General features: G+C 42.7%; 1 protein-coding gene across 5 annotated transcripts; it reads left to right on the top strand.

Moving 5' to 3' along the window:
* The first annotated feature begins 10,377 nt into the window (after positions 1-10,377).
* Positions 10,378-18,762, top strand: LOC108606972 (ATP-binding cassette sub-family A member 3). Of its 5 annotated transcripts, XM_017997535.1 has the most exons (11): positions 10,378-10,711; positions 10,771-11,341; positions 11,395-11,538; positions 12,291-14,006; positions 14,944-15,773; positions 16,122-16,468; positions 16,519-16,857; positions 16,923-17,076; positions 17,417-17,614; positions 17,669-18,445; positions 18,504-18,762. In XM_017997535.1, exons 1-11 carry the CDS (start codon positions 10,437-10,439, stop codon positions 18,688-18,690), a joined length of 5,538 nt encoding a protein of 1,845 aa, XP_017853024.1. In that variant the 5' UTR covers positions 10,378-10,436; the 3' UTR covers positions 18,691-18,762. The 5 variants fall into 5 exon arrangements, with proteins under 5 accessions (XP_017853024.1, XP_017853025.1, XP_017853027.1 ...); XM_017997536.1 differs by lacking the exons at positions 17,669-18,445; positions 18,504-18,762 and having other exon boundaries at positions 16,923-17,105; positions 17,417-17,477; XM_017997538.1 differs by lacking the exons at positions 17,417-17,614; positions 17,669-18,445; positions 18,504-18,762 and adding an exon at positions 17,169-17,187 and having other exon boundaries at positions 16,923-17,105.
* Positions 18,763-19,886: the final 1,124 nt, after the last annotated feature.

Here is a 19,886-nt window from a genome sequence, read left to right as displayed (position 1 = left end):
TAATTGTTGAGTTTGCTTTATGCACAATCACAAGCTGTTCCCAGCATAAGAAACGTCGTTGGCACACGGCTATTAATTTGCTTTAATATTTATTTAAATTATTAACAAAACTGTTTGCTGACGAGCGATGAGCGACGAGCGACGAGCAGGCACTGGCAGCTGTAAATGAAAGCGAAAAATACAATTTGATTAGTTACAAGCGCACAGATTAAGACAACATTGCGTATGCGTAATGTTAAGCGCTCGAACGTGCATTGCAGGCCGCAAATGAACTGAGCAATTTGGTAGCCGGCGCAAATGCAAAAATGCAGTGGGCACATGTGTGTATGTGTGTGTGTGTGTGTGTGTGTGCTAATTAGTCAAGGGCAAAGCATAAAGTAAAATTTTGAACAGCAACTGCAACTAGTAGTAGAACAAAAAGCAGAGTCAAAGCTTAAATAATTAATTGCGGCGACCCTATTACGTATACGTAACGTACGTACGTACGTTTGGCTGTATAGACGACTAGACCGCAGCAGACAACAACAACAACAACAACAACAGGCTGAACAAGTGTATATAAACACAAGCAAACAAATAAACGCACACATTTACACTAGACTACATAGTTTAGTACTCAATTCTTTTGCTCCAACGCTCTGTGTGGTGTGTAGGTAAACAAACATTGTCCCTGAATTGCTTTTACTTCTGCCCAGCTATGTCTTGCTATTTGCTCTACTTCGTATATATAACTATACTATATATATTCCATATAGAATCGTAGGCGGCCACCACCTGTGTGCGGATGCTGCTCGTTTCAACTGGCAAGCTGGCAATTAATGAGTTCTCTCTCTCTCTCTGTCTCTCTCTCGTCTTGGCTAGCAAGAATAGATACACCATCTATTTAATTGCCAACATTAGCTGCTTATGGCAAACAACAAAAGCCTTAAGACGTGGAATTAAACGCTCCACTAATAGCCAGCGCCAGCGCCGCCAACGCCTCTGCCGACAGCTTCATTTACCCACAAAACTCAGAAATCAAATTAAGCTGCAAATAAATAGCAAAAATATTGCAAAATCATAGTACGCACATAATTCACAAATAAATGTGCAATCAAACTGAATGTTCTACAATTCAATTGTTTAACTTTATTACAAATATAACTAAGGATAATTATCTAATTAGATGTGCCAACAATTAGCTGAGCAAGAAATTAATTTTCAAAATTACTAAAAATAAATTGCGTATTAAATTTTAATAAAAATAATAAAATTAAGCTAAGCAAGCCTACAATGCTGCATATAAAATGTATATAATTTATTATTGTTTTTAGAGCATATTCGAAATACATTAAAATGCCAATCAAAATAGAAATGACGAAAACAAATGTTACAACAAAAAATATTGTTAACTAAAATGGCCACAAATAAATATTGCATAAATATTATATTTATATTTTATATATATATTATATATTTATATATTTTATATTATATTTTTCAATTTATTTTAAATTTAAAATGCTGCAAATATTTTAAGCATAATTAAGCATAAATATTTAATTTTTTCATATAAAATGTCAAGAGCCAAATATAGCATATGCTAATTTAAAAAAAAAAAAACACAATACATAATTGTTATGCATGCGAACAAAGCAAAGCGGCAGGAGAAATGCGCAGCGGCCATAGACAATCAAATGATTGCAAAATTATGAGTTGCAATTTAAATGGCAAAGGCAAAGGCATTAGTTTCCACACAACTTAGCAAGAAATTGAGATGAAAGTGAAGCATATTATAAACTAGCAGCTAATCCCAAATTAAAAGCTACTTTAGTTTCCCTATGTTGGCATTTTGCTGGAAATTGTATTTAACGAGAAGTCATTTGAGAGGCAGCACATCACCTGGCTGTGTTAGCTGGAATTATAAGCTGCCCACACGCACACACACACACACACACACACACACACACAAAGAGAGCTAAATGAGACATATAGTGTTGCGGCTGATGCTGCTGCTGCTGCTGCTGTTGGATTAATTAGTGAAGCAGAGCAGAGCTATCAAGTTTAAAATTGCACTCACTCACTCTCGCTCTGTCTTTGTGTCTGTGTCTGACAAATGGCTGTAGCTTCAATTATAGCCGCATGATATATAATATTAATATATATATATATATATATATAATATATTATATATATATATGTTATATATAGCTTGCAGCTGCAGCTGCATTGTTTAGCTGCTGGCTTGAGGCAATCAATCTGCCTGTGTGGCATGCAAACGAGTCGCGCGTAATAAGCCACAATGGACATTGGGGGTGAGAGTTCGAGTTGCATGCAACAAAGGCGGCCACTTGCCTCTTACGTCTTGTGGCCAGCAGCAACGTAATTTTGACTGCGTAACGAGCAATGCAATGTCAATATAATTAGCTTTACCTTTGTCTCTTTGTGTGTGTGCCGACATGTCAATGCCCAATCGCAGCAGTCGCATTGCCATGGGCACACACACACACACACACACGCACGCACACACACACACAGCGACAACTAAGTCTTGGAAGTCAAAGTGCATAAGACAACAGTCAAGACGACGGCGACTTGCCAAATCAATTAAATACGCTCGAGTTGAGTTGAGTTATTAAAGAGCGAGCGACGTCGCTTTAAAGCGAAAGCAGCAGCAGCAGCGACGACGGCGACGGCGACTGCGACAGCGTTTATGACGACAAATTTACGTTTAGTCTTAAGTTGGCGAAAGCCAAAAGACCAGCGTCTGGGTCTCACACTGTTCCACCCCTCCCCGCCCACAGTCAGTCGATGTCTCGCTCTCTCATAGGTTCAACTTTGCTCTGGCTTTGGCTCTCTCTTGTATTTGCTCTTGCTATGCAGACATTGCCCTGTGGAATCCGATGATGTCCCTGTCCGGAGGCAACAACTTGAGCGGTTGCTGCTTCAGCGTGTGGAGGGGGGGAGGGGGGGATTGTGTGGGTTGTGTGCTAGGCGCCGCTGCCGATTGCCGTTTGGGTACGCACAGTGGGTCGGAAATGCGGCAACGAAGCCAACGCAGTCATCCAGACAAATCGTTCGTACGCGTTCGTTCGCTCTCTCGCTCGCGTTTGCTCGCATTCTCTGGCGGCAGCATCATCATCATCAACATCAACATCATCATCATCATCATCATCATCATCGGCAATGGAATCGACGCATGCCCAAGCCACACAGTCAAACGAAAACGCGCCCAAAGTTAGGGCCTTGGCAAAAGCAGCAGCAGCAAAGCAAAAAAAACTGCAAACTGGCCAAGCAAATGCGAACACACACACACACACACACACACACACATATGTATATATATATATGTTGATGGTTATGAGGCGGCTGCTGCTGCTGCTGCATTCAATGTCCAATTAACTAAAACGACAGTGCCAGCTTCGTTGGATGGGCGTTGAGTGAGTGGGCGGGGTTGGTCGGTCGTGGCCAAAGAGTAACTGTTACGCTTGAACCAACGCTGCAAGCGCCAAACCCAAAGCAGCTCCTAAGCCTAATCTTCTAATCTAATAGACGACAGACAAATGGCCCGACGGGCGAAAAACAATTTTTGTATCGCGATTGTCAGTCATGCGCAGCTGATGCCGCCTCCAAACACACTACAAAGCCCCCACCACCCCCCCAGCTATACAACACAACCCCCCCCCCCTCGAGCCGCACAGTTCAAGCGCTAAAAGCTTGCCAAGCATGCTCGCCTGCCAGCCAGCCAGCATACATACATAAATATATCTATATATTAGAAAATTATTTTATTATTTTAAACATAACAAAAATGTTGTTATAATTTCTAAATTAATAGATTCAGAGGCCGCACACACACACACACACAGTGACATGCATTTATGTATATTCTTTTTAATGTGATTAGCAAAGCTTTCAGAGCCAACGTAATTCAATTGTCAAAGTTGCCTTGCGCAATTAGAGAACTTGTAAATTCAAAAGGCATGCCGCAAACATTTTATGCTATGCAAACATATGTACATGCCTACGACTAATACCAATGCGTATCTGTGTGTGTGTGTGTATGGCTATGCACAAGCAGCGCCCAGCAGCCACCCCCAAGCTAAAGCTAAAGCAGCAGCAGCAACTGACGCCTGTAAGCATGCAATGCTTTTTGCCCATTTGTTTGTTGACCCGCACAACCAAAAGGAAAGCTATTGTGCACACACACACACACACACACACACACATAGGCATACGCATACACGTGCATGCCTATGTATGCGCTGCTCGCGTTATAATTAGAGTTACAACTAACATAGCCATAGCTTAAGCTACATTCGTATAAAAAAAAATATAGCAAACTTACCTTATTTGATTTTTTTTTCCTCGCTGCTGCTCCAAAATTTTCTTTTGGCGTTCCACTCTCTTTACGTTGTGTCGCTCTCGCGCGTTGCTTTGCTTGTTGTGTGTTAAGCTTAATTAGCTGCTGTTAAATTTAGAAAAGTTTACATATATACACGCATATATATATATATATATACATATATATTTATGAATTATTGCATTTGATTTTGTCGCACTTTGAACACTTTAGTTTTACATTTCGGTTGCTCTGCGCCGAAAAACTAACTTAAAAAAAAGTTTCAAAAAATCTTTATAAAATTTACTGTTATGCTTCAAACGTTTCGCTTGATATACATATAATGTATATATATATATATTTTTTTTTTTGTTATTTGTTTGTGGGTTTTAGATTTTCCTTTCTTTTTTTTATATTTTTTGGCTATGTGGGGGGCTATGTGGGGGAGGCTTGATTGAATGCGCCTGCTCCACGCAATCGCAATTATGTGTAATCGCCAAGTTTAGCGTTTTCTTTTTTCCATTCGCTTTATTTATTTATTAGTGTTTTTTATGATTTAACGCGTGTATTGAGCGTAAACGAGCGTCTGGGCATTTGTGGTTTGAATTTTCCATTCGCGTGCGTTTGGCATTTAGATTAAGTTTTCCTCCTTTTTTTTATAACTGTGTGTCAGTGTGGGTGTGTGTGTGTGTGTGTGTGTGTCAGTGTGTGTGTGTAAAAATGTGTGCTTTATTATTTGCTTTTGCTTATGGCTGACTCAGACTCCGGCTGCGTGGCTCTGGATACGGCCGTTGACTGCTGCTGCTGTTGTTGTTGTTCTTGTTGCTGGTGCTGTGAATTCTACAACCGCTGGATGTTACTATTGTTGCCGCTGCTGCTGCTGTTGTTATTGCTGCTGCTGCTGCTGCTGCTGCTACTAGTCGCTCGTTCTGACTCTGACTGTTCTGTTCTGTTCTGTTATGTTATGTTCTCGGGCTCGGGCTCGGTGTTGTCGTCGGTGTGCGGTGTGCGCTGTTGCTGTTGCTATCGTTACGTTGCCACTTTCCGCGATTGCAAACAACGTTCTAAAGCGCTCGCATACGTCTGCAGTCTGCAGGACTAAAGCACGCGACTTTACCCATAGCTCACGGCCCCAAAAAGTCCCGTTGGCCGTTCGTTGGCCCATTCGCTGGCCCGATGCTGAAATTCGCTCTCGCATCTGCACATTCGTTTCGAGATTGACGCAGACGCAAAAGGCAAAAGGCAGATGACAACAATTTGTATGTTCTCAGTTCTCAGTTCTCAGTTCTACACTTTGGGCTTTCGTTTTAGCCGGCGCTTGGGATTCTGCAGCCTCACACGTTCGCTCGCTCGCTCTCACTCTCTCGTTGCTTTCGATTCAGCCGCTCTCGCTAACGGTTTTTTTTCTTTCTTAAGCAGCTCGGCGCTCATTTGTAGGCCACACTACACTCTCGAGTGTGTTGGTGGGGCTGGCGGCAGTAGCATCAACGCCCCTGTTTTACACGCTGATACGGGCAAACAAACCGAAAAGCAGTAGGAAAAAAAAAATAACAAAATAAATAAATAAAAATTGGGATATTTTCTAGCTACTCACACACACGCACACACACACACACACTTGTGTATTTGATGAATACATAGAGGATGCATGGCCAATGCATTTGCATACACTCACACACACACACACGAAAGCGAGTGAGAGAGCAAAACGAGCGACAGAGAGCGATCGAGCGACAGAGCGCGCGATAGTTGGCGTTGAATTTTGAAGCACTCTATGTCCCGTTGTCTGCTGCGTGTGTGTGTGTGTGTGTGGAAACAAAATTAAGTTGTTTTACAGTTAATTCGAAAAGTTTATAAAAACTTTTAATTGGTTGGGTTAGTCGCTTTTTCGGGCGCCTGTAACTTTGCCACGCTATTGTTATTATTATTATTATTATTATTCTTATTGTTAATATTTAAGCACACAGCATAGCTAGAAAGTTTAATTAATTTATGTGCAAGACACAAACAATGCTTGAGCATAATAAATGCAAATGAATGCGTAAAATTTACAGCCCAGTGCCAGAGCCTGCGAATTGAATTGTACATATGTAATTTGGAAATTCAACATTGAGATATATTTGGGGCACGTGCTCGACAATTAAAGAAGCTGCCAATGGACCAAAGCTACAGTTTATATATTTACATATGTACATAATATATGATTGGGTGTGTGTTTGGCTGTGTGTGTGTGTGTGTGTGGATTAGAAGTCGCTACAAAGTATGCTACAAGAATTTAAGCTGCGTGAACCTTTTTCGGCGCATACATAATTAATATGCAGTGTAGTCGCCTGGCCTAGCCTGGCCGACTGGCTGGGAAAAGGGCAACCCAAAATAGCTGGACACAATCAAAATGCGAAATCAAAAAAGGGGCACTAAGTAAAGCTAGCGCCGCAAACTAAGTTCGCACTATCGCTCGCTCGCTCGCTTCGTTCATTGCCTTTTGTTATTCACACACACACACACACACACACACACACACATGCGTATATATGTATGTATGTACATGACACCTGTCTCTGCATACAATAGACAGCCATGTCTGTCCGTTCGTCCATCCGTCCGTCCGTCCGTCCTGCCTGCCTGCCTGTCTGTCCTTTGTGCTTCATTTACAACTTTACACAACATTGTAAACATAATAACGAGGCGCCTTACGTAGTTGCCGTTGTTACATGCCGTTAGCTTTAGCGGCAGCAGCAGCGGCAGTAGCGGCAGCGGCACCGACAGCTGCGAGAGCCGCAGCGTACATCAGCTGCTGCTGCTCTCTCTTTATATTGCTCGCGCTCGCTCGCACTGTAGCGCAAGTGGCTCTGGAGTACCTGACAAGAAGACCAACGCCAACTATTGACATAGTGACACAATCAGACCACACCACAAAACGCCACACACACACACAGACACACACACAGGCATACGCATACACGCAAGGCGTGCACACGTATTGGGGCGGCTGCTGTTAACAAAAAAAAAATTGTATATATATATAAATCAGAAAAGAGCGCGAGCTCTAAGTAAACACACACACCTTGTTCCTCGCTGAATAACTAGGCCAGCAGCTGGGAGCAGCATCCCAATATTGTGCACAGTGGTACAAACGTCAATTGCTACGTCAGCCGCTGTGTGCATACAACTGCTAAGCTCTCTTGTTCCACTGTCTCGCTCATGCGCTGCACACAAACGAACGCAAGTTCGTTCGTTTCGTTTCGTTTCGCTCGTTTCGTTTCGTACGTTTCGTTGGTTCGCTTGCTTGCTAAGCCAAATGAAATTGCCCTCACGCTCTCCCGCAGCTGCTGCTTGGGCATTTTAATTGTATGAGCGCGCGCGCTCGTTTCGGCTAACATTTCCCATAATACAAGCTGGGAAATTTTCATGCATATTGTACATTTTATGTTTAGCAGCAGCAGCACAGCAGCACAGCAGCACAGCAGCGCAGCAGCAGCAGCGACAGCGGCAACTGAGCAGTTGGGTATTTTTTCATTTGCCAGCTCGGTCGCTCCCTAAACGCTTTGGCTCTATGCATGTTTACATGTATGAGCGTATGTCTGTGTCTGTGTGTGTGAATGTGTGTGTGTAAGCATTGACATTTGCTGTTTGTGCGGCCAGCTTGAGAGGCACTGTGTGCAAGGCTTTGGTGCGGCGCTGGGGGATTTGGGATTGCGCATTCGTATACATGGGAAGCTGCTGCTGCTGCTGCTGCTGCTGGGCGTGTTCGGGGGCAATGTTTTGAAGCTTTAGGGGTACGCAGCTGGGGGAGGGGCATACATAGGTATGTTTGGTAGTGTAGTGTGTGGGTACAGCTCTGAGTGCTTGAGTGCCGCGCTATGGTGATTGCTGACTGCCGACTGCCGACTGCTGACTGCTTACTGTTGTTGTTGGCAACCATGCTGGGCATGCCATGCCACATGCCACATGCCGCATGCTTGAGATATTTTTAGTGTTTTGTCACACAAGCAGACATCTGTTTCTGAAATACACACACACACACACATGCATACACACAAAAACACAAACATACGCACAACAAAGTCGCGCAAAAATATAATTAAGATGTGGAGCTCGCTCAGCAGCCAAGAGACACACCAACGAACACCAACACTAATACACACACACACACACACACAGATGTATGGCTATGTATATGTTTGTATGTAAATTACACTCGCGTCGCTCAAGCATGTTGCTAGTGGCGACTACAATAGCTGGCAACACGCGCATAATGAAATTGTTTCAATCAACGCAAACTTTAAGTGAAATACCTGCGCTCACACACACACACACACACACACACACACACACATAGCACACACAGTTGCTGGCGTATTTCAAGGCCACCAAACGAAGAGTCCTTGCATGCAACCCACACACACATATACATACATACGTACATTTGAACGATCTGAGGCTTAGGCCTTGTTGTTATTTTCAAGTTGTAGCACTGCTTTTAAGCTTGAAAACAACAACAACGACAATTCTGAATACCTGTGTACCTTTGCTCATATTTAGGCCTGTGCCATAGCAATCTCTGCATAGATTTATTCGTCGAAAGAATTTATTGTTTGACATTCAATAAAAAAAAATCTCTTAGAAATTTAACCCTTGCCTGGCTCTCTATTCACAAAAGGAATCTGTGCAGTTTGCATTGGCTTAAGTTTCATTTGAAATTCTGCATAAATTCTTGTATTAAAATTCGCATCGCTTACGTTTATATTTGCAATTTTAATTGCCAATTTTGTAATATTTATGAGCAATAAAAAATACATCATCAAAGAATTTATTTTTGTCGCTCAATAAACAACTCGGCAGTCAATTTAAATGCTAAGCTACATATTAAAGTGCGCTGAGCAATAATAAACATAAATCAAAGCAAATGACTGCTTTGAATAAAATTCAACAGTAAATAGCGACGGCTGCTGCCTAAGATGTGTGACTAATATGTCAACAAACTAAGCAACAAATTATGAAAAGTGTTTAGCTAATAAATTTATATGCAACATGCAACAGCCTGTGTGGCACGCCTGGAATTTAATGCTTCGGATTGAGCTGCGCGTCGAAGCAAGGTATGCACAAAAATGTAATAGACACCGCAGCAGATTGGCTAATGCAACGGCAACGGCAACGGCAACGGCAACGGCAACGGCTACGGCTACGGCTACGGCTATGCGGAAGACGACACATAATACGATTATGGCGGAGAGGGCTGGACCAGGAAAGGAAGGAAATGTCTCGCTTGAGACGGCAATTTGTTTTTAGCTATATTTATATATATGTTTTATATTGAATCAATGCAACTGTTTACTTATTGCGAGCTCTAATATGTTTCAGCATACCAAACTATATATCATACTATATATCAAATATATTCATATTAAAGCACTGCTTGTGCTGCGTATTAGCTTTATCAATGTTGCGCGCTTAGCTGCTAATAAGCAAACAAAGCAACTGACTTATTATTGAAATCATATTAGGGAAATTCTTGGCAGCGCCCAAAAGCAGGCTTTAATTTTCTGCTGGCAGCACAATGCAATTAAAATTGTGGTGAACGCAACTGTGCGTAGATTAAGCCCACACGTATGTGTGTGTGTGTGCAACGCTAAACCGTTAACCGTTAAACTGTTGCAACTCAAATAAGCAGCCAATTGCAGCGATTGCGATAAGGCTATTTGCATGTGCACACAAATGCAGGTAGGTGCTACGAACTAAAAGCGAATGCGCGCGTTCAAAGCGCGAGATAGTGGGAGGCGCCTCTATTTGTTGCACGTAGCGCACAGTGCGTTGCGCTGCGTTGCGTTGCGTGTGGCAACCGTCAATAGCGGCAAAGCCAATCGATATGCAACAGCAGCAGCAGCAGCAACAATGCACGCGAGCTTGGCTTGGCGGTTAAGATCTTATTATGTTGCACACTCTAAGCCAATAAGCCTGCAACTTGTGGCAAGCTGTGTGAGTTACGCGCGCAATAACTGCGTAATTGATAAACTTAAGCCGCTGCCAGCTTTGACTCAAATGTCAAAGCGACACACACACACACATTTAACAGCCACAGCCAAATATATTTCCATAAACTAAAATTACCTCTAAAATGCGTAGAAGCTGCAACTTTCCCAAATGCCGCATCTTCGGCCTGATGATATGGAAAAACTTTAAGAAGCAAAAGCAAAACAAATTCATATTTATCGCCTGCATTTTTATGCCAACGCTGTTCAGTGTGTTTTTAATAATTCTACGCTACACGACGCCAGCGCTGAATAATACAGATAGCATACGCTATAATAGCATACAGTATGACAAAAGCTGGAAGTCGCTGATAGAGAAGCTGAACAGTCGCCGCGAGCGCATGATCAAGGAGGATACATCGTAAGTTATAGCACAGCAATTTTTTTTCATTATACACTTTGGTTAACTTTGGAGTGCAGCTTCAAGGACAGCGTCTTTATACCCAACATATTGCTGGGGTATGCGCCCAATCACACCGTAGCGCTGCGTCAGCTATTCTCGGGCGTTGCTCAGCGCCTGCAACTTGCTCCAGCTCAGCTTGTCAGCTTCCAGAGCTGCGAGGAGCTGCGCATTCATGCCTATGCTCAGCAGTTTCTGGCCAGCGTCTGCTTTGACGATTGGGATCCGATGCAGCAGCAGCTGCCGCCTCAGCTCAAGATCGTTATTATTTATCCAGCCGAGCTGCGTTTCTATGAGGACAGCTGGATTGGCGACAGCTGGAAACTGGAAACATTGTGGGGCATGGTTATCAAGGACGACAATGCCGACACTGCCAACTCGGAATATGTGCGCGAGGGTTTCATTTCGCTGCAGTATGCCATCAGCATTGAATATTTGCAGCGACTCTCCCAGAATGTTGCACTGCCCGAGGTACAGTTGCGTCCATTCAAAATGATTTCCAACATAGACAGACTGCTGGCCATGGGGCCCGATCTGTCCACCCTGGTGCTGCTCATTGGCTTCATGTTTCCCATTACGATACTAACGAAGGTTGTATTTGCCATTTGCTTTAGCCTAACTGCAGCTCACCAACTACTACGCAGGACATTGTCGAGGAGCGTGAGCTGGGCCAGCACTTGGCTCTCAACTCGAGCAATGCGGACACTGTGCTACAATTTACTGCCTGGTATTTCAATGGGTTTTGTCTGCTGCTCATTACATCCACATTTCTAACAATTGTGCTAAAAGTATTTACTAACTTCCGACTAATTCTAGTCTAGAAACAGCAAAGAAAAAAAAAGCGAAACACTTGGAACATTTGCTATAGAAAATGCACGCAGCTTGCCTAAAGTGCATTTTTTCTTTATTAGCAACACATGCTGCGCAGCTAGTGTCATGTCCGTCTGTATGAGCAACAAGATCTCGGAAACTATAGCGCCTAGTAACACCAAATTTCAAACGTAGTTACTACTACACCCGTAGCAGCTGCAGCTTATTTTAAAAATTTTAATTTCTGTCTGCCTAGTGAAAAAAATCAACAATTTTCTGCACAAATTGTCAACTAACATTGCGAATTTCTAAATAATTAGTTTTTCACAATTTAGAATGCTTATTTTTAAATAATCTCGCTTTTGTGCGCTTTGTTTAACTGTTTGCCATTGAAAGCTTGAAAAAACAGCAACTTAAATTTTTGCTAAGCCTGCAGCTTGCCGATTAAATTTGTTAGGCCAACAATTGCAAGCAAAAAAAAAAGTTTTTTGTTAAAAGACAAAGGCCTACGAAAATTGATTGCCAGCATTTGAGCTCACAATGCAATTCCAAGAATGTGCTTGACTAAAAATCTAAATTTTCCAAACAAAGCAACATAGTTGCAATTAATGAACAACAATATGCAATTTACGAGTGTGTGGTTTTCTTTATAAATTTCTAGACTAGAATATTTGACTCACCTGTGTGTGTGTGTGTGGGTGTCCATATCAGGCTTTGTGCTTTGTTGCAGACAAAATGGCACAATGGGCTGGCGGTGATGTCGCATTGCCCTTGGTTCATCATATTCGCCTTCTTCACCTCCTATATGATGTCGGCTGTGGGCTTTGCCATGCTGATGGCTGTGCTGATGCGGAGCACAAAGATGACGGTGGCAATGGTGCCGATGTATTGGATATTGGTGCCACTGCCGCTGTTATCGACGGAGGACTGGGGCACTAACTGGACCTCGGCCATGGCGACCATTGGCTGTGTGCTGCTATGCAATGTGACCATTTGCCGCGGACTGCGCTCCATGCTGTGCTTCGAGGAGTACTCGGCGCACATAAGCAACAAGCGCTATATACTCTCCTCCATAACGGGCAAGGAGTTTCCCATACTGGTGCTGCTGATCTTCTTCTATGTGCAGACGTTGCTGTATGTGGGCGTGGCGCTTGTGCTGGAGGGCAATCTGGTGCCGTGGGCGCTGCATGTGACCAAGTGCCGGCCCTGCACGCATTTGTTTGTGCGACTGTTGCACTTGATACGGCGACGCTTGAAGCAGCGACGCGAGCGCAGGGTGCGCGAAACGGAGGAGCGGGAGATGCAGCTGCGACGCAACTCGGAGATTACCGAAGAGACGGAGCAGCTGCAGCAGGTGCAGTCATTGAATGCGCCATCGCGTCGTGCCACGTTGAGCCAAGAGCGCAAATCCGACAAGGACAAGCGAGCAGCGCAAAAAGCTCTTGCCAAGAAAAATAAGAATAAAGAGCCGGCGGCGGCGTCGGCGGCGGCGTCGGCGGCGGCGTCTACTGCTGCAGAGGATGCATCATCAGCAGATGATGACTATGATGTGGACCTGCACGGCATGGACAAGAGCATTGTCGTCTGGTGGAGCGACACGGAGCTGATGAACGCCAACAAGCGCAAGAGTTCGAATAGACGGCGGCGTGCGTCATCGCTGCAGCTGCTGGAGCACGCCTCGCAGCTGCACGACTCGGGCGACAGCAGCGAGGATAGCCTCTCGTCCGAGCTGGAAGATGAGGGGCCCGAGCCGCGACCCGTCGTCATTGAGTTTGACAATGTGTGGAAAAAGTATGAGAAATCGTTTGTCGTGCGCAAATTCTCGCTCTCAATCTACGAGGGTGAGCTGCTCGTGCTGCTGGGACACAATGCATCGGGCAAGACCACAATCATCAACATGCTGTGTGGCAAGGAGACGCCCAGCAAGGGCAAGATTCTCATCAACGACTACGATGTCAACAGAAACGGCAACAAAGCCTTTGGGGGCGTCGGCATGTCGCTGCATCGTCTCCAACTCTTCTCCGAGTTCACACTCATTGAGCACATTCTCTACTTTTGCCGTCTGCGCGGCCTTTCGCTGTCGAAGGCTTCGGCGGAGGCCTCGCTCTTCCTGCGCGATCTGCATCTGGAGCACATGGCGCACACCCATGTCAAGCAGCTGACCACGGGTCAGTCGCGCCTGCTCCAAGTCATTTGTGCCTTTGCCGGACAAACCAGCGTCGTGCTGCTGGATAAGCCCATGGAGGGCATCGACTCCTATCATCGCCGCTTGTTCTATGACTTCGCTCTGCGTGAGCGCGCGAATCGCACCATCTTCATCACCACCAACTATCCGCATCTGGCCAGCAATCTGGGCGACCGCATTGCAATCCTAGTCAATGGCCAGCTGCACTCCTGTGCCACCGAGAAGACGCTGCTCAAGCTCAACAAGATGAGCCATCGCCTGGTAAGTGCACAAGTTTGTCCAGTTCCAGCTGCTCGTCCATTTGTTCTTTGGTTTGCTCACATTGCTCTAAAATGATTTAAAATACAAAAATCAAATTCAAATAAATAGCAAATATATAAAGTTTCATTAAATAATTTTAATTAAATAATGAAATCAAAACTCAACAATAAATTGATGTAAACAATACAGAGAAGAGCACGTGAGGGAGCAACTGAGCAATAAAAAGAGTAAGAGCGCATTCATTTATTCTTTAGTAAACGTGGTTACTTTACTTTGACTTTTGCTATATTGATTGCTACATTTATTTATTAAGCTGCTTTAAATGTAAATAATTTTACTTGTGGCCCCCAACTCAAAAATCGTTGCTACATTTTATTGATTGCCATTGGCTTAATATAAATTTAAACATTTTTGATAGCAATGCAGTAAAATGAACAAATAGTAAAAGGATGGGGGAACGTCTTATTACACTTTTAGTAAGGGATTTATTTGAAATGTAACTAAAGACTTGTATTTAGTGCTTGCATACAAACATTTGATTGAAATTATAAGAATCACTTTAAGCGAATAGTTGAGTTCTACACAAACTAAGCTTTTGTTTTTATAAACTAATCAGACTTTCAAGCAGTCCAATGCGCTATTAAAATTAATAAATATAATCAGCATAATGTATGCTGCTTTAATTAGAAGCTGCTTGACTTTTAACGTCTAAGTCTGCGTAAAAATACTTAAAATATTTTGGATAAATCGGATTTACAAGAAGAACAAAGTTAGGGGGAAATGTAGCCAGGTTTCGAACCATCTTTGAATGAGTGAACGAAAATATCACTAATTTAATAATGGTTTGAAACCTCGATAACTTTCCCACTAACTTTGATTTGTCAATTTCAAGCCAACTGCAATCGATTATGTTTATTAATGTTTGTACTTAGTTTAGTTATGCTATCTGGCGCCCGATTGCAACTTTGGACAGCTGCTGAACTTTGTGGCCTACCACATACCGAGCATTGAGGTGGAGTCGCGTACGTCGGAGGCGGCAATGTTTGTGATTGACTATACGGACTTTGATGGGCTGGTGCAGCTGACGGATGCACTGAGCAAGGATATGGATAAACTCTATTTGGACAGCATTATGATAATGCGCTCCGATATGGAGAACGTGCTGCTCAAAGCGACGATGAGCAGGTCGGGCAAGCAGTATCCGCCGAACATGTATGTGCTCCGTAGTCTGGCCGTGAGATTGCAGCAGATCGACGAGACTGAATTGGACTCGCCTAAGACGCAGCGACTACGCTGCTGGATGCGTCACTTTGGGGTGGTGATGCGCAAGCGATACCTCATGGACGTTCGCTTCTGTGCCGTGCCCTTGCTGCAGATCTTCTTTCCCAGCATCATGGGTGCCTGGATGCTGTCGATGACCTATTTATCATCGGATCGCATACCCCGCCGACCTTTCCCCATCACCCTGAGCACCTATGCCGAGAGCATAACGCTCGTGCAACAATTGTCCAGCGTGCCGCAGCTGCAAGTGGCAGCCAATCATTATATGAAGCTCGACAGGATCGATCGCGAGGTAATCGAGCTGCAGCCAGATCAGAACGTCTTTGACTATATCTATGCATATGTGAGGGAGCATAATATGCTCACCGATCTCAACTTTGTCGTCGCTGTTATTTTTCAAGATGGACTAGTCGACGCGCTTTTCAATAATAATATGCTGCATTCGGCGCCGATCAGCTTGGCGCTCGCCATGGAAGCACTTGGTGTGTAAGTATTGGGGGTACACCACACTTGACATACACTTGATTAATTGGGAACAATATGTGGAAAAGATTTTCGAAACTTTCTATTCTATTTCTTTTCAATTTAATATTTAGAACTTATAATAATTTAGAACTTTGCTTTTAATTAAATTGCGATTAGCATAACTAAGCAACCCAATTATTTAAATAAAAATTATTAATATATTTTAATACTAATAATCAATAATTGTCAATGATTATAATTAATTATAATTATGTAAAAGCAAATGACAAACCAATTAAATTAGCCCGTGCGCCTGCAGCTCAGATCCGAATGCTGGCAAAGTGTATTTTATAGTTGTGTTATTTTCAGCGCCTATGTGGGTCCCGATACCAAAATCAGCGTTGAACTGGAGACGCTTCCATATTCGACGCAGCACGCTTCGGTGCTAGAGGATACGAACTATTCCCTGGATTGGCTGTTCAATGTGACGATGAGCATTTGTTTTTGCTTTGTGTGGACAATACCGCTGCTGAACTTTGGTCTGGGGCCGGACTCGCCGTACGGACGTATCGAGCTGATTGCCGGCATGCAGTATAGCATTGTGAGCTTGGCCAACTTCTCGTTCGGCATGATCAAGGTGGTGCTCAGCATGATTCCCTTGCTGGCAATCATTTTATACTTTCATCCGAAGATCTCGATGGGCGTTGGGGACATATGTAAGTCGATTGTACTTGCAGCAATTCCAGACATAATAATGAGCAGTCAGCACTTTTCATTTATGTTCTCCTGATTATGGCACTGTGCGTGTTATCGATAAACATACTTGTGTCCTACTGGATATCGGAGATGCGCACCGGCTATGTAACCATCTTGATATTCTACTCCATGGGCATATTAATTTTTCTGCTCCTGAATGAAATGTTGATCAACAAGGCGGTGAGCAGCGTCGATTACATTTTCCTCATGATAGTGCCCCACTATGCGCTGATGCATAACCAAGTCTTCATCTACAATATTTCGGTTATTAATGATATCTGCAATGATGCGCAAACCAATGAAATTAGCGTGCTCTTGGAACAATGCGATGGTTTTCCCAATTGTTGTGGTAACTGTGCAGCAACTTTTAATTTATTCGTTTCATTTATTCCTTTGGTTTTTTTTTTTTTGTAGAAAATAAGCACAATGATTTATTTGTCACTACCAATTTGCTGTATATATATTTTCTGATAATATGCATCTGGGCATTTCTGCTGCTGCGCACGTTTTTCTCCGGTTCGCGTATCAAGAAGCGTAGAGAAAAGGAAACTGTGCACAAAGACAGCGAGTAAGTCGACTAAGCAGTGGCGTAGCCAGGTAAGCGAAAAAGGGGGCGCTGCAGAATAAAAATAAAAATATAATACAAATAAATATATATAGAATGCAATTAAAATACGGGCCCCACACATAATAATTATTAAATTAGTAACTTCAGTTCTGAAACATTACGGTTCACATTCTATTTTTAATTGAATTTTTATAATAAAACAATTGTTTCGATCACACATATGTATATATCAAGCAATATATTAGCAAGTATTTATAAGCTGCTGCTGCTCTTTCCCCCCTGACTACGCCCATGTCAACAATTTAAGTAATTTATACCACTAACCAATGCAATTTGCTAGTCCGGACAGTCGATATGATCACAATATGCGCCATTTTGTTTATCAGAATAACATAGACGACACTTGGATCGATGAGAAGATACGCGTACGCACCATAGAAGGACGTAATATGGATCAAATGGCGCTGCATGTGGAAAATCTGGGCTTGTTCTATGGCTCGCATGTGGTGCTGAATCATGTGAACTTTTTAGTGGAGCGGTAAGTAAACTTATCGATAGTATCGATTGCTCACATCTCAAATGGTTTTTACAGCTTTCAAATCATTGCTATGGTGGGTGTCAATGGCGCGGGCAAGACGCAGCTGGTGAAGACGCTTCTGGGCATTTGTCCACCCAGCACGGGCTACATTTACATGAGCGGCAAGAAGGTGGTGCCGTCCAAGGAGCGCATCAACTACAAGCACGTGAGCTACTGCGCACAGGACGATGAAGTGGATGATGCGCTGACTGTGCTGGAAGTGATACAGATAATGCTCCTGGTGCGTGGTCTGAATCGCCAGCAAGTCCACAGAGATGCGCTGGACTTGTGCAGACTGTTCGATTTGTATTTGTATCGCTTCCATATGCTGCCCATCTGCAGTCGGGGAGTGCGCAAGCGTCTGAGCATTGCCATCACACTGATCGGCTATCCGGATATTATATTTATGGACGATCCGTTTGCCTATCTGGACGTGCAGAGCAGAAGCAACATTTCCCAGCTCATTGAGTTTGTCGCCAGCTATGGCCAGGCAGTGCTCATCACGTGCTCGGACCACAGATACTGCCATGTGGCCCATCGCGATGCGATGCTCAGTCACGCCAGCATTCGCATCATTGGGGAGCGCCAGGAGGTCCAAGTGGATCGCAACAGTGCCTACTACGTCGTCGATACGCGCATCAATACGGCGGACATCAAGCGCAGCTCCTCGCGTAGTCATTTGCGCAAATCCTCAACGCTCAAGTCGACTGCCTTCTGGTTCAACGACGATGAGATTATCTATTTGCAAATCTGTCACATGATCGAGGATCTATTTCCGCACGCCATCATCAAGTAAGTTCACACACACTTCATTTCCACTTCCATTCATCCCTTTTCGATTCTCCTCCAGAACCAGCACTCATCAGACGGCCGTCTTCTGGCTATCGCAGAGCACCTATTCGATGGCCCACATCCTCTATGTGCTCCAGAAGCACAAGCATAGCTTCTACTCCTTTTCCATTTCAGTGCCGTCGATAATGCGCAACGTGGGTGAGCAAAGAATAACAACGGACATCATTATGGCTGAAGATCTGTGAAGATTCATTTCAAGCGCTGCTCAACTAACACATACACTTTTATCTTATGTGCAAAGCATCCAAATAAATGCTGTATCGATTGATATAATATAATATAATACTACTGCATACTAAGTATTAACTTAGATTTGCTTTTGAAATCGAAATCGAAATATTTGTTAATAATAATTTTTGTAAATATTTATTAAAACTTATGGGCAGAGCAAAGGGAAAGCAAACAATTGTTGCATAAATTAATAAATTTGTGCATATAAATAAATATCAATTAAATATTATATTATACATATTCAATTGATAAAATTTAATTTAAATTTGCTTTCGAAAGCGAAATGTGAGAGGGAAATCGAAATTTAAATACACTGTATATTAATAACAATTGAATGCTATTTTTGTAAATATATAATAAGCAAAAAAAAAAAAAGATTGCTTTTCATTGTGTGTAATCGGTAGTGCTCAACTAGCAAATATACTTTTACTCAAACCTCATGAGCAGACAAAAGGGAGAACAATTTAATATTGAATAAAATTCATATTAATTAATAACAATTGAATGAATATTTCATGTATTAAATTACTAACAATTGATTGCTATATTCAAAACTATTTAACAAATTGCGTGCAACTTGCCTTCGATTATATTAAATTTTGCTTTTGAATGCAAAAATGTTTGCATTGTTATTGGATATAACTCCCCTAAGTGACATGCAAACTGCGTTTCGCCTTCATTTAATATACACAGAAAGCATTGCTGCCACACAATAAATTTATTTATTAAGCATGCAATGCAAAAATCAAAGCCATCTATTGCATTTGTAACGTTGTTAGAATTTCCAATTCGATTTCTGTTATGAAAGCGACAATATGCAAAATAATTATAAGCCCCAATTAATTCCTTTTGTGCAATTGATTGAAAAACATTTTGCAGCCCTTTGTGTACCCTAGTGTGCACACATTGAGTAAACAAAGGGTATATTCTATTTCTAATATTGCCAACACGCATGCTAAGCAGACCATGCAATTAGCTATCAAAGCAGAATAAAGCAGAAGAACTAGAATTCTCGCAGTAAGCAAATTAAAAATAATGCACCTAAGAACAATTTCGAAAAATAATTAAGGAAATTTTTTTCAAATACAGTCAACATTCTATATAAGCAATAAAAATTGCATAAATAAATATTAAAGTAAAATTAGAAATC

Source organism: Drosophila busckii, chromosome X, assembly GCF_011750605.1.
Source record: "Drosophila busckii strain San Diego stock center, stock number 13000-0081.31 chromosome X, ASM1175060v1, whole genome shotgun sequence".
NCBI classification, from domain to species: Eukaryota; Metazoa; Arthropoda; class Insecta; order Diptera; family Drosophilidae; genus Drosophila; species Drosophila busckii.
The sequence above is the reverse complement of the archived record's forward strand: the minus strand, read 5'-3'. Positions and strand labels throughout refer to the sequence as shown.